At 42.7% G+C, this 18,987-nt stretch overlaps 1 protein-coding gene across 2 annotated transcripts; it reads right to left on the bottom strand.

Moving 5' to 3' along the window:
- Window positions 1-178: 178 nt before the first annotated feature.
- LOC143137575 (protein-glutamine gamma-glutamyltransferase 6-like) lies at window positions 179-12,349 on the bottom strand. Of its 2 annotated transcripts, XM_076297824.1 has the most exons (14): window positions 12,208-12,348; window positions 11,416-11,586; window positions 10,968-11,204; window positions 10,529-10,647; window positions 8,318-8,446; window positions 7,469-7,646; window positions 6,806-6,944; window positions 5,886-5,995; window positions 5,506-5,748; window positions 4,422-4,709; window positions 4,056-4,219; window positions 2,986-3,119; window positions 2,127-2,302; window positions 179-450 (listed from the first exon to the last, which is right to left on the bottom strand). In XM_076297824.1, the coding sequence occupies exons 1-14, from the start codon at window positions 12,215-12,217 to the stop codon at window positions 341-343; spliced, it is 2,208 nt and encodes a 735-aa protein (XP_076153939.1). In that variant the 5' UTR covers window positions 12,218-12,348; the 3' UTR covers window positions 179-340. The 2 variants fall into 2 exon arrangements, with proteins under 2 accessions (XP_076153939.1, XP_076153938.1); XM_076297823.1 differs by lacking the exon at window positions 179-450 and having other exon boundaries at window positions 661-2,302; window positions 12,208-12,349.
- Window positions 12,350-18,987: the final 6,638 nt, after the last annotated feature.

The following is an 18,987-nucleotide window of genomic DNA, read 5'->3' as shown; positions in this document are numbered from 1 at the left end:
GTCTAGGCTAGAACCAGTATATAGCCTACCCCACCGGTGTGCAGGTATGTTTGTGTGTCTGAGAGACGTGTGTGTGTGTGTGGGTGTGTGTGTGCATGTACTCCAGCTGAGAACAGCCCAAGATTCAATTAGTGGTTATGGAGCTGGGCTAACATACAGCAGCTTGAAAAGTTGTGGGTTCAATTCATGTCAATTTTATTCATATAGTGCAAGAACATAGTGCAATATGCAGAATATAGTGCAAAGTCGTTTTTTTTCCCTATTCATTCAAATGGCATTTTCTACTCGCTTATACTTATTACTGCACATAATCTTACAGTAACATTCTACAACGATGGCATCAGTGCTGTTGAGTTGCACCTTCATCACAGTCTGGGGGACAACATTCAGGGCAGTAGTTTGTTGTGAAATCACGGCAAGTAGGATCGCTGCATCTGTCGGAACAGCATTCTACAGAAGAGAAAAGGCAAAGTAGAAAGAGGGAAGAGATGATGAGTGAGTGGACAGAGCTAGGATGTCAAATATGCGTGTACGCAATTTATCCATATCCATTTATTGCGTTAGAATATTATGCAAAGAGTGTAGAGATCATCGAGAAATAAAATATATGTTTTAAAACAAGGACAGATTTTTTTTTACATCAAATATCAAGAGCAAGAGTCGTGTCTGTCGGAGTTTGTTTATTAGAACATAACCGCATGGCACACAATGATTTGAAACATCAAAGAAGAAAAAGGCCGCACTTTGCATACAAACATGTTTATTGCACAGACGTGTTTCATCTTAGGGCCTGGATTTGAAATCAAAGCAAATATGCGTCAAACCAAGTGACAATTCAAAGCCTACAGAATTCCTCATAGTGCCTTTAAACACTTAGCTATCGGCATTGCTTAACCATTGTTTCTTCAGAAATACGACAAACAAAATGCTAAATTTTAAAAAAGTATACTTAATGCCATGTCAAATTAAATATATTTATCAGATTTACCAGATTTTTACCTTTATGCTAGCTGCTACAGTGCTACATTCTGGGGCATGAACATGGGGGCTCATGAACATGCCCCCACAATGTAGCACTGTAGCTGCTCATGAACATGCCCCCAGAGTGTAGCACTGTAGCTGCTCATGAACATACCCCCAGAGTGTATGCCTTAAAAATCAAAATAATTTCCTACAAAATCAAAATGATGTATTCTGCTGAGGTGAAATCTGTGTGACAGCTGGCCAACCTTTATTTCATTTTAATGAAATATCTGATCCAGTTGACAAAAATATAACTGTGAAACCTTCTAAAAACACACGTCATTTGGAAACAGTCTTGCTCATATTAGACATTTTTAATGTTCCTTCTCATGATGCTTTCAATAGTAAAAACATTTGAACACATTTTATTAGGAATGACTGAACCCCTCTCTGGACACACTAATTTAGTAATAGGGAATTGTTAATCCTTAATAACATTTGCAATTAAAAATATGGGTAACACTTTATTTTAATGTGTCGCTGTTACAGTGTACCTACCTAATTAGGTACAGTGGTACAACCTGTGTAACAACATGAACTATCAGATACTATCATTGTACTTGCATTATGTATTTGTGGGTACCTACATATAGTTGTTACATTGTAATACTGAGTGCTTTTACAAAACTTTGCCAATTTGCCTAAATTTACATCAGAGGCAAAGAGCTGACCTGAGACCTGCTGGATGGGGTAAATCTGGTCATGATAGATTTGATATACAAAGCATTCTTAGCTCCAGTCAAGGCCTTATTGTCTTCAGTGTACATGTAACAGCTGTGCTGCTACAACCTTGTTAGTATTAATAGATTAGTAGTAATAGATTAGATCATAGATCAGTAATACAATATGCAAGTACAATGATAGTACCTGATAGTCCATGTTGTTACACAGGTTGTACCACTGTACCTAATTAGGTAAGTACACTGTAACAGCAACACATTAAAATAAAGTGTTACCCATTTTCTCAAGAATCAACTAGAGGACGATGCGAGTGTGTGAGTGAGTGTATGTGAATGATGAGTGTGTGTATGTATGTGTGCCGAAGTGCGTGTGCATGTGTGTGTTGTGTGAAGCATTAAAGAAACCAAAGTCGTTGACGAGACCGTTATCTGATGGTTCATCTGGTTCCTGGGTGGGATTGACCTCCACGTTGCAGCTGGCCTTGATGTCCCTGAAGGTACAGCAGTCAAAATTGACCACCAGCTTCTTGGAGCCGGCCCGGTAGGGCACGAAAGGGATCTGAAGACGCACGCGTTGGTCATGCACCACCTCGGCAACTCTAAAAAACAAACAAATACAAACGTTGTAATCTGTAATCAATCTAAGCCCCTTGACTGATTTTCTTAATTTTATATCGTGAAACTTTTTTGATGGACAAAAACAGAGTTGGTTTGCAAACGTGATAGACACAACATGGGGTCGTATTTATTTTCAAATCGTATGACAATTTTGCACGGAAAAGTACAGTGTGTGAACACTTCCTGTCAAATGTGATAAATCTAATTCAACAACCTGTCTTCAGAACTGCAGATTGTGCCTTTAACATACATTATTATTCATATCAAGCAGTAGATCTGCTACTCATTTCTCATTTCAGTTACCTTTATTGAAATGTGTCCTCTGCACTGACCTACATACTCTGTCAATGACAAACATAATGATAAAGCTAAAAACTACTATAAAAGCTGCTTTAAAGTGACTATTGCTTGAGTTTACAAGAACAACAATGTCCACACTGCATTCTACCATGAGATCAACTCCACTCAACCAAGGTTACATCTGTAACACTCCATTCTCTTTTGGTGTCGTAACGGGTCACCAAGACCTATGGGATGCCTTCACGTATCACGTGAGACCTCTGAGAGACCTTTTACGTTAGCACTGGGTGGGCCTTAAGGCTTAAGTGAAACCTTCTTGTACCAATCGCGTGCGTGCGTGCGTGCGTGCGTGCGGCTAGGTTACCTGAGCACAACAGAAGTATGTAACAGCCCACTGCCTGATATTGTGAAGACCCCGTCTTTGAGTGTGCTGGGCACTGGGTTGTGGAAGGTGATCTCTGCTGTCCCTTTAACCCACTGCTCACACGTGCTGGGGGCCTAAACACAAGCATACGACATGAAATAAAATGGCTATTATGAAAACAATACAGTGCAATACAATACAATTGGGACGGTGGTAGTGTAGTGGTTTAGGAGCTGGGCTAGCATTCAGTAGCCTGAATAGTGGGTTCAACTCCCGACTTCCACCGTTGTGCCCTTGAACAAGGCACTTAACCCCAAGTTGCTCCAGAGACAATGGCCTTTGTAATATAATTGACATGTGTAAGTTGTGTATTGACATATGTAACTGTGGATAAAAGTGTTTGCTAAATGAACACATGTAAATGATAAACACTGTAAATATATTAGTAGTATACTGTAGTATAAATGTAAATACTGCAATACTTAGACCTCTCTGTTGGTCTATATTTGGCATTGACCGGTTTCATTCAAATAAGCTACAGTGCGTGCGTGCGGCTGGGTTTCATTCAAATAAGCTACAGTAAAGAAACTGTATAGTCTGTTAGTTCTCTTCTGGGAAATGGATCCACATTCTTGTTAGTGCAAGAGTGCAAGGCTAACTCATTTAGCCTTGGAATACTTCAACTAATACCAGAGACTTTCTAATCTAACTTTGAGGCACAGTACTCCATAGAAAAGCATGGGGTTAGTTTTTAATGTCTACACATATTCCGCCCCTTCCTGTAAGAAAATAGCTGCCCGATAACTGCTCGATAACTGCCCAAAGTGTGTTACCAAGATGGCCGCCCAGTTGGGGGACTTGCCTATAAGGACTCTGCTAATACTATGGCTCCTGGTTCCTGTAGATCAATTGGTAGGGCAAGGTGTTGTTGACAACACCAAGGTTATAAGTTGAATACCCTGGGAGTGCAGTGCTTATATTCCAAAAACTGTTGCTTTTCTATAAAAGTGTCTGTAAATATTGCACAATGTTGGTTCATGAATGAACTGTGCAAGTCAGTATGGACAAACCTGGACGGTGAGTGCGGGCTCCTTCAGCACGATGTTCTTCTCAGCTAGGTAGCCGTCTCCTGGGTGTTGCTTGTCCTGCACCACTGCGGACACCTTCAGACTGTTGTTGTCCAGCATTTTGGTCCCGTACGAAGAGAACGGGATCCGGATAGAAACCTTAACGTCTGTAAAGGCACACACACACACACACACACACACACACACAGAGAATTACATTGGCATGGTGCCATTACTGCTGATAAGATTCAGATTAAGAAATGTAAACACTTCATTCATATATTAAAAGAACTCGACCACTTGTGTAAAGTCCAGTTTCGAGTATCTTCAGGTTTCAGGTATATTCAGGTATCAGGTCGGTACACCCACCCTTTTTTGGCTGAATCACAACATCCTTCTCCTCGTGCCACACCTGGCTGTCTGGCACACCTGTGTACCTCATGGCCTGGGCGTTGAGCTGGACGCTGAGCCCCCTGCGTTGCTCGCTGCGTAGGACCAGACTCATCACGATGTCCTGCCCCATGACCGGCTGGCTCTCCTCCGTGATCTTCAGCGTCACTGCGGCCGGCTCTGGCTTGTCCGGCTTCTCTGGACGGGGCTTGGTCTCGTTTCCTCTCCGCACGGCTTCCTCAAACACCTGACGTTCCTTCTTAGAACCTGAGGAACAAGAACCGACCGGGATCAGCATGTAGGGCAGGAAAACCAGTCAGGCCAATGGTTGATGTTTTCACTATAGTGACTCCTTATTGGGACCTTGTGGTACAAAGTGGAACAACGAAAGGATGGGCCACAGCTGTAGCTGTTTAACTTCCTAACTTCCCAAGTTCTTCATTTATTTTCATTTGTATATTTTAGTTAATTTTTTATTTAAAACCCCCTTTTAAGACAGCCATTCATTTGAGAGAGGGTGTGTGGCTAGCTAGGGTGTTTGAGTAACTCTGATTGATATGTGCATTCCAATGTACATCATGGGCCAAAATTGAAACCTCCCAAATCGCCCCCACCGAGAACTACAAACAACACATAATCTGATTAAGTCAAATATATAAGGATGTGTTTATGGAAAGCTAATGCCCAACCCCTCAAAATGGAAAAACTTCCCTATTCAGTGCTTGTTATCACTTGTGTGTGCATTCCAATGAACATCATGGGAGACAGTTAAAACCTCAGCAAAAAACCATACCAGTTGACATCACATGGTACAGTAGGTCAGCTGATTGTAAGGCCTACACATATCCCTTCATCAAATGTGTCCACCATTTGCCTGAAGAAGACCCAGCAGGGTGGAAACGTTGCCTTTTGTATATTAAATATATGGGAGTCAAAAGCAGTGTTGCGGACATTATATCTTTTCATTTGAGACAATTAAAACCTCACAAACCGAGAACTACAAACAACTAAGTTGTCATCATCACAGAAAACATATGTGCTGTGTGTGGGACATTCCTCTCACCCTCTGGGTATTTGTAGTTGGCTGTGATGTCGTCTCGTTTGTCTTCGCCAACAGCTTTGGTGCTGATGTTGCGGCCAATCTGTGAAGTGTCCGTGTGCAGCCTCCGCTTTGAGCCGTCTTTCATGAGCATCCACGTAACTCGATCGGCGTTGACTTCAGCGAAGACGAACGGCACGTCGTACTTCAGGTCAGTGTGTCCCTCAAGAACAGCCTTCACAGAGGATGGACCGCAGCAGTACACTCCTACGAGAGAGGACACGAGGAATTTCAGTAGCGTGTGTGTGTGTGTGTGTGTGTGTGAGTGAGTGAGAGAGAGAGTGTGCGTGTGAATGTGTGTCTGTGTGTGTAAGAGAGAAAGTGTGTGCGTGTGTGTGTGTTACCTGTACTCTTCTCCTGTGGGGTGGGGTCCAGCACCTGCCAGCCATCATACGTAGACCCTGCATTGAGGTCTGGACGCTTCATCCACCCCTCTACCCACACGTGGAAGTTCCTGAACACACACACACACACACACACACACAAGTGAATTCATCAGTGTCAGGCAAGTGCAAAGCTTCCTCCGCTGGCTGAATTTGAGATTATACCTGTCAAACTGGCACAGACAGTCAGACAGAAGCAGTGAGAAAAGGTGATCACAACAAAACTAAGCACCTCTTAAAGTGAATATAGGCAGGGGACACAAGTCTAATTTACTCTGCATGCTAAAAGGGATTAAGATGAGGCTCTAAACACCTGTAATGTTTGTAAGCAATATGATATAAGTGAGAGGGGGGGGTTGGTCGGTGAAGGATAACAGCAGTGTGGTAGATAAAGGATAACAGCTGTGTGGTAGCTAAAGGATAACAGCTGTGTGGTAGCTAAAGGATAATAGCTGTTTGATCAGTAAAGGATAACAGCTGTGTGGTAGCTAAAGGATAATAGCTGTGTGGTAGCTAAAGGATAATAGCTGTGTGATCAGTAAAGGATAACAGCTGTGTGGTAGCTAAAGGATAACAGCTGTGTGGTAGCTAAAGGATAATAGCTGTGTGGTAGCTAAAGGATAATAGCTGTGTGATCAGTAAAGGATAACAGCTGTGTGGTAGCTAAAGGATAATAGCTGTGTGATCAGTAAAGGATAACAGCTGTGTGGTAGCTAAAGGATAACAGCTGTGTGGTAGCTAAAGGATAACAGTTGTGTGGTCGGTAAAGGATTACAGTTGTGTGGTCATGTGTACAATTGGCTATCCTTTACCGACCCCAACTGCAATCTTGCATCATATTTGATTAGATTTTTATTGTTCTAATTTCTGGTTGGACTCACCACACACTGTCGTGGCTCTCCTTAGCTAGGCTCTCCCCATCTTCGGAGTAGTACTCATCGATAATCAGGTTTTTATCGGTGTCGTGCGCAGACTGGAAGTTGCTGACCACACGGCATGGGATTCCCAAACACCTCATAACTGACACACAAAACAAACAAACACACATACACACACATACACAAACAAACACACACACACGCACACACAAGTGAGACATCCTTTTGCTGTTGACTGTTGATGAACTCAATGCCAAGCAAAGCATCACAAAACGTGTAAGATGGCTTAAATGATAGCCTGACTGATCTATGATTGAGAGAGAGACTTAGAAGAGACTGATCACATCTGAACTGAAGCCATTTCACATCAGGACAAACAGAAGTCAGGTGTTACATGGTGGCTGCACAGTGCTTGTAGGTGAATGTATTTACAAAGAGCTTACCATCAGCAGCATTGTTACCATAGAGACAACAGAAATAGATTGTTCACATGGGGTCCTACTGCCCATGGGGACCCGGATTTGAGTCCGACCCGGGTCATTTCCTGATCCCAGCCCATCTCTTTCTCCCACTCAGTTCCTGTCACTCTCTTCACTGTCCTTTCACAATAAAGGCAAAACAACTCCATAAATATACTTAAAAAATCACGACAGTTCCGGGTCTCACCTGTGCACATGACCCCAGCAAACACCCAGCACTGGCCGTACTTGACGGGGGAGCAGGAGGTCTTGTACCACTGCCGCAGGATGTCCACGCTGCCGTTCCAGTGGGTGGGGGCCACTCCGCCAGAGTATGGCGTTTGCCAGCGACCCGCCACGACGCCACGGTCATCATTAGCATTGATCTGAGTAGTAGTAGAAGTTAAGTGAGTAGTAGTCTATTTATGCTTTCATGTTTATGGTATTTAGCTAATGCTAAGGTCCAAAGTGACTTACAATGACATCAATAAACTTTACATTAACCTTAAAAATGAACAGTTTATAGTAAAATCAAAAAGCCTAAAAAAATCCCAGTATTATGAACAGACCAAATAGGATCTAACAGAATAATAACTATAACCATAAACTTAACAAACTGTGACTCTGTAAGGAAAAAAATATAAAAAGGTAGGCTCAGATATGTCTGTAGGTGCTGTTTGAAGATTTAGCAGGAGCATTATGCAAAGCAACACAGAATCGCAGCGGCAAATGATTGTCAGGTTGTGACGCTAACACTGCTCCTCCACACACACACACACACACTATGTGAGGACTTATAAATATCACATAAGCAATAAATAATACACACTCTGTAGGATTTTCAGTATCAAACTAAAGTTATCACACTAAGTTAGCAGGTTAAATAGCTAGCTTTGGACTGTACTCTCTTGTCATATAACATTGAACCACTAGAGGCACTGTATCGAATCACTGGAAGTCGTTGTGGACAAGATGGTACGTCCTACACATTGCCCCTTTAAAGAAAGTGTTTAGAAATAATGATGATTAAAAAAGAGAAATAACAACATGTGCCTACCATAGCACTGACCACCCTCCCTACGTAGATGGGGTTGCAGCGGGCAGAGAAGTCCTCCACAGCGTCCTTCAGACACTTGGGGTTCATGTCCAGCAGCTTTAAGCAGATGTCCACCACATCGTCCTCAAACTGAAGGCAAATGAGACATCCACATACACATGAACACCACCCACATCAACGCTAGGCAAGGCAAGTTTATTTACATAGCACATTTCATATACAGAGCCAATTGTTATGTTTGAATAGATATGGGAACTACTTTTGGTTATATTGATGCGGTTATTTTTTCTGTTATGCATATGATACAATTGATGCTTGGTACTGATCAGCGCATTGATACAAACAGGTTACTGAGTAGGGATCGACCGATATATCGGCCGGCCGATATATCGGGCGATATTTGCGTTTTTTACATGTATCGGCATCGGCCGATAAGCGCCTGCGTTCGCCGATAGTTTTTTTCCCTGCATTATTTACATACAGGTGTCCACAGGCAGCTCTGTGTTGCTGGAGACTCTGCAATTCACGTGCAGACTGCCCCTCCCCCACGAACAGAGCTGAAAGCCTGCTCTTCAAGACAACAGTAAACTTTAAACTTTCAAAGCATCTTTTAACTGTTTGACTTAGCTTAAATATTGCCATACACTTTGAAGGTGGAAGCAAGTGTATTTTCCAAGTGGAAAATGCGAATGATATAGGTAGCCTACTTTATTTAATGCTAATGCCTCGTTTATAAAACTGCTTGCCATTGTATTTAGGTAGCTGCAAATAGCTAAGTTGTAGGCTAGGCTATCCATGTGCATGCGGTAGCTAGCTGTTACAAACACTGATCATATGATTAATGCCAACGTTGTTCCGTGGTATTTGTGGGAGTTTTATTCAGCGACCACCTGGCTGAGTGTTGGACGCGTGTGGTGTGTGTGTGTCTCCCTCCCTGAATGCCCCTCTTCTATAAGACTGCTTGCCATTGTATTTAGGGAGCTGCACTAAGTTGTAGGCTATCCGTTTGCATGGGGTAGCGGTAGCTGTTACGAACACTGGTCAATCATATGATTAAGTAATGCCGACGTTGTTCCGTGGTATTTGTGGGAGTTTTATTCAGCGACCACCTGGCTGAGTTTTGGACGCGTGTGGTGTGTGCGTCTCCCTCCCCCTCTCCCTTCGAGCGGGCGGAGTTGCCATCGAAGTGATATCAGAGCTTTAATAATGAGAGACGTGTTATATGTAGTTGAATATTAATTCGTGTTAACGTTTATCATGTACCAGACATACCGTGTATGCCTTACTTGTTTAGAGCCGTTTGCTAACGTTATCATTATCAATCCAGTTCAATGGTGGTTCGTCAGCTACCAAACAGAAGTTTGTGTGTGCGTCTGTCTGTCTCACTCAGTGGGACACACGCATCACAGCGATATGAGAGTGCTGCGCTACCTGAAGGAGAGATTTTAAAACTGAGAGATATGTTTATATAGGCTACCTATTGACGTTGATGCCGTTTAGAACAGAAACATTTGACACCACGTTATTTTCCTCTGCTGATTTATGTTCTGTGGTTGACATCTGGCAGCTTTTTTTTTAGAAAAATATAGACATAGAAAAATTGAAACCATGCAGTCTTAAATTACAAATCAAGCACTTTATTTCAATAGCTAATTTTCAGGCTTATTGTTTTCTTAAATTATTTAAATGTGTTGACAAAGGACATTTTGTGATGACCTGAATTATGTCTTATAGTATGTCAGCAAGCAATGCGTCATCAAGGCTGTGTTGTAAGATGTTGATGAAAGCATTTTGCACAGTTAACCATATTCAGTGCACCCATCCATAAGTTCAATGTTCCTTTTTTAAATCGAGACTTATAACATTTGTTATCATTTGTGTAATTATGTGTCATTTGTATGATGTAAATTGAGGGAGCAAAATAAAAGCAGTATCGGCTCCAAATATCGGCTCAAGAAAATCGGCAGCCTGTATCGGTCATCGGCTTAGGCTGATGGAAAAAAATCGGTATCGGTATCGGCACTAAAAAATCCATATCGGTCGATCCCTATTACTGAGTAGTGAATGCGATCGTGAAATGTAACATGATTGTTGATAAAGAAAAAAACAAACAAGGCATTGTTTAACTTTGGTGTCCATGGATTGTATGTTGTGGAAATGAATACACTAGACTGTGTGTTCCCATTCAGTGGTTTTAGGAAGTCATTGCACCTGTCCAAAGTCCCAGGCCATGGGGCTGATGTAGCTATCAGATCCTCTGTAGATGAGGCCCTGTTCACTCATCACGTACTCCTGCCTCTCTGCTTCCTCTGGGAGGTGCACCCAGTCCTCTTCATACACACACACACACATACACACACACGTATGTACACACACACACATACACACACACATACACACACGTATGTACACACACACATACACACACGTATGTACACACACACACACATACCCACACACACACACGCACGCACACACACACACACACAGACACGCACACGCACGCACGCACACACACACACACACACAGTCAGACAGAGAAAAAGAGTGTGCACAAACATATACAGACAAGGCAAAAAAGGCAAAATACAGGCCTGCATGTGAGTTTGTTTCATGTTGTGTGTGTGTGTGTGTGTCAGGGAGCCCCTACCTGCACACCAGGGGTTGAAGAGGAGCACCAGGCTGGTGATGATTCGTGGCTGGGCATCCTGTGACCCTACCCTAATAGACAGGTTGTAGGAGCCCACACTGGCATCGGCTGGACTGCTTATGGCGAAGGTCGTAGATTTTCGGTTGCTCTTCTGAACTTGCACTGTCCACTTTCCGTCCGTTAGCTTCGGGTAGCCAAACACACAAAGCGTGCCCTTTGCCTCTGATGCCCGGGGTCCTGAAGGACGAACACACTTGCTCTTAATGCTGCTGTGATGTTACTCAAAATTCATGATGTAACTTACACTGGTTTCTGACTAGAGGATGATTCTTTCAGATCTCACTTTTGCTCACCGTTTTCCTTTTGTTTTTCTCTTTACGGTTTAATATACTGATCTGAATAATGAATAAATAGAATTAACTTTGAATAGAATACTGCGTAGGCATACCTGTCTCCACGGTGAACAGGAGGGTGTCGGAGTCCGGTTGGAACTGCTGCCGGGTTTTGATAGTGAGCAGGAAGCTCTGGCCGCGACGCACCAGCAAACGTTTGAGACTGATGTCGCGCGTGTGGTGCTCCTTGTTGTTCCTCCACATGTGGAGCTTGACCTTCCTTATTTCTAACAAAACATCACATCAAAACGGACCTTCCTTATTTCTAACAAAACATCACATCAAAACGGACTTTCCTTATCTCTAACAAAACATCACATCAAAACGGACCTTCCTTATCTCTAAACATCACATCAAAACGGACCTTCCTTATCTCTAACAAAACATCACATCAAAACAGACCTTCCTTATCTCTAACAAACATCATATCAAAACGGACCTTCCTTATTTCTAACAAACATCACATCAAAACGGACCTTCCTTATCTCTAACAAACATCACATCAAAACAGACGCCAACTCTGAATTTTCCCATTTCAAGCATGCATCTACAACAATGGAAGACAAAGCATCCTACATGCCTTAAGATCTTTGCTGAAAAATCTAGCCAGCTCCTGATGCAAACTGCATGTCAAATTAGTTTATAGGAGTTAATCACTGGCTAGAGTGGGTCTTCCAACATTCACCAGCAGCCAAGGGCGTCAAACAGCTTGCAAGAATAGAAATTAATTTTGTCCTTTGAGACTATGAATTTATTCTGTTAGTTGTTAACATATTCATACATTTGACAAAACTGTGGTCTCAAGTAGAAATCTCCTGTATAATTGAAGGTATGTCCGGGGGACTTACTCAGTGGCATTTTTGCGGTTGAGAGTCGTGTGTGTTCTTTTCTCCGCGTGATGCAGCTTAGTGAGCTGTCTGAGAGAGTGGATCTGAGGGAGAGAATGCGTGTGTTTTTAAACTGTGTGTGTGTGTTTAAACTGTGTGTGCGTTTGTGCGCACGTTTTTCTGTGTGTGTGTGTATGTGTTTAAAACTCTCCCAGGTGTGCCACAGGTGAAATCGTCATCATCAGTACACACCCTCAGGGTGAGGAAACATGACATCATCATCCACATGTTTAAATAACCTTGCCTGGCCTTGCCTGGCTTATCACCTACCGGTACATACATTTGTAGGATACACTTAGATGTTGATGTAAGTGAGTTTGTGTGTGTGTGTGTGCATGCGTGCATGTGTGTGTGCGACGTGCGTGCGTGTGTTTGTTGGGCTTGTGCCATTAAATCCAGGCTGAAAACATTCCCAGTTTGATCAGCCTTTCAGTTCAGTCTGCTGCCTTGCCTTACTTGCTTTTCTCATACACAGAGGCAATTCAATGTTCAATTCAATTCAATTCAACAGCAAAGTAACAAATAAAGACAAATGTAGTTGAATAAATTCAGTACAACATTTCAATTTAAGTTTCATTTTAAATGTGAGTTAAAATTAGACTGCAAGTTCTAAATCTTCAGTAGATGTATTTATTGATGATTGATCATTGATTTATTGATGATACATTCATGTAATTCATCCAATAAACATGTTCTGGCACTTACAGTGATGTGATCTAATGTGTATCTTTGTAGTTAAATATTTATTTCATCTCTTGTCGAGATCACAGCCTGATCTCACCACCTTCTTAGTGTGTCATGGAACCTTGGGTAGTTCTTAGCAGACAGACACACACACACACACACACAGAGAGAGAGACCCCACAATAACTCAATTTGATTTCTGGATTTATGGTGCTGTTGTAGCCTATGCATCATTGTGCACTATGACGTTCCTTGCTTTGCCTGGATGGGCAGTAGTAGCATATGTGACTAAGCTCAGAACAGGCATGCAGTAGCCAGAAAAGTTGTGGGTTCAGGCATGCAGTATCCAGAAAAGTTGTGGGTTCAGTTGCCGTCTGCCACCGATATGCCTTTGAGTAGTGCACTTACCCACAAGTTACTCTTGGGAAACTGGCCCTTAATGTAAGTGACTTTGGATAGAATTGTCAACCAAATGCATAAATTACCCATAGGCCCCCTTGTGGTACAAACTGGTCGTTTTAGAGAGGATATCCTGAGTCAGCTAATTAGGCCAAATTGAGTGAGTATCTAGGTGTTATTGACATGATGTAAAATCCCCTAGTCCTGCAACTACTTAACAAACCTCGCGCCTTCCGTCCTGTCAATGTATTTCTTCACACACAAGCAAAGTGCAGCCACCACATCTGAAAACCATTGCTCCTTGAATTCTTGTTTATCCTCTCTCACAAATTATACTTCTGTAAATATTCTGCAATCAATACAAATGACTCCACACTGTGCATATACACTGTCATACATCATGAGAATGTTGTGTCTGTGCAAACCTCACTGAGACAAATCTGCAACAACAGATCAAGTATACTTAATATACTTACTTACTTTGATGACACCCAAATGCACATCTGTTGTTGCATTGCAGAAGTATACTTCTGCCAGTATGCAGCATTCCTAACTACTGTAATGTTTGCCTGTGTGTGTGTGTGTGTGTGTGTGTGTGTGTGTATGTGTGCGTGCAAGCACCTCTATACATGTGTGTTAGTCTGTACAAAAGCAGGGTCGCACATAGGGCCAAACAACCCCGGTCCAACCCTGGTTATTGGTTTGGTACAGCCGGATCTCACCACCTTCTTAGTGTGTCATGGAACCGTGGGTAGTTCTTAGCAGACAGACACACACACACACACATACACAGAGAGAGAGGGAGAGACCCCACAGTAACTCAATTTGATTTCTGGATTTATGGTGCTGTTGTAGCCTATGCATCATTGAATTTTCCCATTTCAAGCAAATTACTCATAGGCCCCCTTGTGGTACAAACTGGTAGTGTGAGAGAGGGCATCCTGAGCCAGCTAATTAGGCTAATGAGTGGGTATCTAGGTGTTTATGACATGGTGTAGGCTAAAATGCCTGACAAGATGTAGATGTAGTATTCTTACTTAGTATTCTTACTTACTTAGTTAGAATACTTATTCTTACTTGTATTCAGAGCAGCCTAAAGAGAGAGGGGGGGGCATGAAGATGCCAGTTGGGCAGGGATACATGGGGGCATGGGGGGGCATGAAGATGCCAGTTGGGCAGGGATACATGGGGGCATGAAGATGCCAGTTGGGCAGGGATACATGGGGGCATGAAGATGCCAGTTGGGCAGGGATACATGGGGGCATGAAGATGGCAGTTGGGCAGGGATACACGGTGGCATGGGGTGAATAAAGGAGCAAAAACTGACTTATCTAGTTAAAAATAGCTTAGTCTAGGGTGCAGTTACTTTAGTTTGAATATTGATTGCACGTAAAACAGATGACAGGCAAATTATATGGCTTTAGAATGTATTGTAGTTAGCAAAAGTTTGTAGTAACTGAGTCATTCTGTGTCAAATCAGACAAAATCCAGGAAAATGTTTGCAGCACCGACTCCTCGATTTTCCTCAAAGTTTGTCTACACAATGTTTAGGTTCCATAACTAAAACCTGTAAAATATTTTTGTTCAATTCTATTGTTTTACTAATTCGTACTGTTTCTCTGTACAAGCCAATAAGGTAAAATTGTGTACCTGACAAGTTTCGGCTACCTTGCCTCTGTAGCCTTCATCAGAGGTGTCACGTGATGTTGGTGTGACGTCGTCTGAGCTGTGTTATATGGCGTTTTCCACCCCACCTGATGTGGTGTGACGTGGTCTGAGTTGTGTTATATGGCGTTTTCCATCCCACCTGATGTGATGTGACGTGGTCTGAGCTGTGTTATATGGAGTTTTCCATCCCACCTGATGTGGTGTGACGTGGTCTGAGCTGTGTTATATGGCGTTTTCCACCCCACCTGATGTGGTGGGATGGCCGTGTCCCCTGGGGTGCTCCGGAGGGGGGGGGGGGGGGGGGCACCCTCTGCTGTCTGGTGGTTTTTCATACAGCCGGGGGCTGCCCTGCAGGACTGTGTCCCAGGTGTGGGATAGCTGGTAGGCTCCTTCATCCCGGTTCACAGTCTTTGGGGCCCGCTTCCTGATTTCAACCGCCTCTTTGATCCATCGATGGAATTTGTTGCTTTCCGTTCTGATGACTTTGGCTGCGTCCCAGTTCATAAGATGATTTTCCCTCTTACAGTGGTCTGAAATGGCAGATTTCAGATTTTCTTGTGTTGCTTTCATTCTTGTTGCACGGGTGAGCGTTCCAGATGTTTCCTTTTCACATTCTTTCTGGTGTTCCTTTTTTCGTGTGCTGAATTGCCGGCCTGTCTCTCCTATATACGTTTTATTGCATGTTAGGCAAGGGATCTCGTATATCACATCACACCTTTTCTCAGGGGGAATCTGATCCTTAGGGTGTACTAGGATTTGGCGAAGCTTGATGTGTGGCTTCACTGGTGTGATGATGTGGTGTTTCCTCATCGCTCGCTGTACCCGTTCTGTGACCCCCCTGACGTATGGGAGGGTGACCATGCCTAGGTTCTCAGGCCTAGAACCTTTTTTCTTTTTCTCCTCCTTGTTATTTCTCTGGACCTCTCTCTTGCCTTTGTTTATGGCCCAGTTTGGGTAGTTGCAAGCTTTGAGTGCCTGTTTTATGTGGTTCTCCTCCTCCTCTCTGTCATGGTTGTCAGTGATGACCTTGGTACGGTCATATAGGGTGCGGACCACTGAGAGCTTGTGTGCTGTGGGGTGCTCTGATGCCCATAGTAGATACTGGTCTGTGTGTGTGGGTTTTCTGTATATTTTTATCTTGATGCTACCATCCTCAATGTGATGTATTTTCATGTCCAGGAAGGCGATGGATCTATGTTCTTCCTCCTCATGAGTGAATTTTATGTTTCCAGTTTCGTCTATGGTGTTTAGATGGTCTGAGAGTCTTTGTGTGTGGCCGGTCTTGATCTTCTCCAAGATGTCTAGTTTTCCATTTTGCCCTTGATTGTTTACACTCTCTAAAAGGCCTTATCTTGGAGGCCATGTTTGGACATTCATATCTTAAAAAAGTATTATCCCTAGCCTCACCAAACTTTGTAGCATGGCAGACAAACATGTTCTCAGTACGATTCAATCATTAAAAGTTTGTACCACAGTCTCATTGGTTTTATAGAAGTCCCTAGTTTCAGAAAAAAACATGCGAAAAAGTTATATTTGAGGAAATATAATCCTTTGTTAATGTTGTCCAAAAATGTTTAGTCTCCAAAACAAAAGGCCAATAATAAGGATAAAACAAGGTGTGTTTGTATTTTTGTCATTTTTTTAAGGCAATTGAAATGGTATGTGGGGTGGCTAGTAGGACCATAAAAATCTATGTGGAGCAAAATGCTATGTTGTGTTTTACACTAAAATCTATTTTTTATTGTAAATGTTATGTTTGCCTGTAACTATGGATTTATTCTGGGAATAGGGCTTGGGACAATATTGGTACTTTACACATTAAACATCTATATACTTAGCTCTTACCATATAGATTTTTATGGTTGCTTGAAAATGACACAAAAATACAAACACGCCTTGTTTTATCCTTATTATGACCGCCGCGCAGTCAGATTTTTTTTTTTCTTTTTTTTTTCTTTTTCGCATGTCCACATTTCCGTCAATGAGTCCCGGGACACTGAAAGACCGGGGTAGACGAAACTTGGTGGGCATGTAACCCCATATGGATAGCATGGAACCATTGTTTTTCGTTTTGATCTGTAGCCCCCCCACTGGACTGCACCCCCCGAAAGGAGGGTAGGGCAGACACAGTTTTCTCAGGTTTAGGAGGACCATTTTTTTTTGTATGGAAGTGTAGGATCATTATGACACCCTCTGAATGCACGCCAAGTTTCGTGGAATTCCGTTCATGGGGGGCCACACAATAAATTTATTTATGTTACTATACACCAACTGGCCTGTAGGTGGCCGGAGACAGTTTTCTGTAAATATCTCGAGAACCGTAGGGCCTAGGAGGTCCACCTTTTTTTTGTATGTTGATCTCAAGGGGCCATGTCAACCCATCCCATTACCACTTATTTCATGTATAGTGCCACCTAGTTAAAAATTAAAAAGCAAAAAATTAGGTGTTTTCATCACAATATCTCTGGCTGACATGGTCAACACTGCACGAAATTGAAAGTGTAGGATCATTATGACACCCTCCGAATGCATGCCAAGTTTTGTGAACTTTCGTTCATGGGGGGCCTTACAATAAAATAATTTATGTGTACATTTAGTGACCGTACACCAACAAGGATTCCCGGGACACTGAAAGACCGGGGTACACGAAACTTAGTGGGCATGTACCCCCACATGGATAGCATGGAACCGTCATTTTTCGTTTTGATCTGTAGCCCCCCCTCTGTACTGGAAAGGAGGGTAGGGCAGACACAGTTTTCTGTGAATATCTTGAGAACCGTAGGGCCTAGGATGACCAATTTTTTCCGTATGTTTGCCTCCAGGGGTCATGTTAACCCATTTCATGTGCACACATGTGCATAAACAGATACACACGCACACACATACATTCACAGTAATCATACGTATGACACATAGTCACACAGTAGACATATGTATGCATGCATGCACATGCACAAACACACATACGCAGGCAAACACACAAGCACGCACACACACACACACACACACACCCACACACATAAACATAAACGTGTACACGCACACATGCACACAATTCAAGAATTTCTCAGAATTATGAACAGGCAAGATGGGGGTGGGGTTGTATAACATGAATTTTACATGTGGAATCTATGAACTAATTATGTTTTGGTAGTTGTTGTCTAGCAGATACCAGTGAGAATTGAGTGTGGCTAATGCAATTTAGTGAGACAGTTAGAATCATATAGGCCTTTCAGCGTGATTTATGTTTTGTGAAAAAAATGTGCTGGACTGGGTGGCGGTCATATTTTGTACCGCTCTGCGGTACATCTAGTTTTAATGTGGGTCTGGCTCGTCAGGCTAGCCTATTACAGGCCTATAGACAAATGTGCATCATGTTATTACATAGTCCTGCCAGTAGATGGCGGCCTTACCTCTTGCACAACTAGCCACAGCTCTACCAATCTCTGAAAAGCTCTTATGATGAAAGCGGTGATGTAGGCTATGAGCAGAACACTTGACCCGCCAGCAGCTCTCAACCATCTCATCTTTTCCACTTTCAGTGTGTGTGTGTGTGTGTGTGTGTGTGTGTGTGTGTTCTATGCCTAATTGTTTGTGTGTCTATGTTTCATGGCTAAACATTTGTGTGTCTGTGTGTGTGTGTTCTATGCCTAATTGTTTGTGTGTCTATGTTTGATGGCTAAACATGTGTGTGTGTGTGTGTGTGTGTGTGTGTGTGTGTGTTCTATGCCTAATTGTCAATGTGTCTCCATCTTTCTCCATCTTTCCCTCCATCTCTGTCCTTGGTTTGGACTGCGCTTGCCACCTCGTCATAATGGGTGATCAGGTTAGCCTTGTGAGTCTGGAGATGTTTAACCCAGAGATGAGTACTGTCTGGCCTATTAGTCAGTCATGGTGACAATATGTGTGTCTTCCTAAGAAGACACACATATTCATGGGTTGAGTGTATCTTGGATTCCTTTCACTTTAATGGGTGTGTGTGTGTGAGTG

The sequence above is a fragment of the Alosa pseudoharengus genome, unplaced genomic scaffold (genome assembly GCF_046254945.1).
Source record: "Alosa pseudoharengus isolate Yale_2024_CS ecotype anadromous, Long Island Sound unplaced genomic scaffold, YU_APseudo_1.1 YU_APseudo_1.1_scf_21, whole genome shotgun sequence".
NCBI classification, from domain to species: domain Eukaryota; kingdom Metazoa; phylum Chordata; class Actinopteri; order Clupeiformes; family Clupeidae; genus Alosa; species Alosa pseudoharengus.
The sequence above is the reverse complement of the archived record's forward strand: the minus strand, read 5'-3'. Positions and strand labels throughout refer to the sequence as shown.

What these genes read in the sequence shown, in the direction of transcription:
- LOC143137575 (XM_076297823.1), bottom strand. An exon ending in CCTGTTCACCGTGGAGACAG is followed by an intron (nt 11,205 to 11,415) that starts GTATGCCTACGC and finishes TTCGTCCTTCAG; the next exon opens with GACCCCGGGCATCAGAGGCA. An exon ending in GGAGGGTGGTCAGTGCTATG is followed by an intron (nt 7,647 to 8,317) that starts GTAGGCACATGT and finishes ACTACTACTCAG; the next exon opens with ATCAATGCTAATGATGACCG.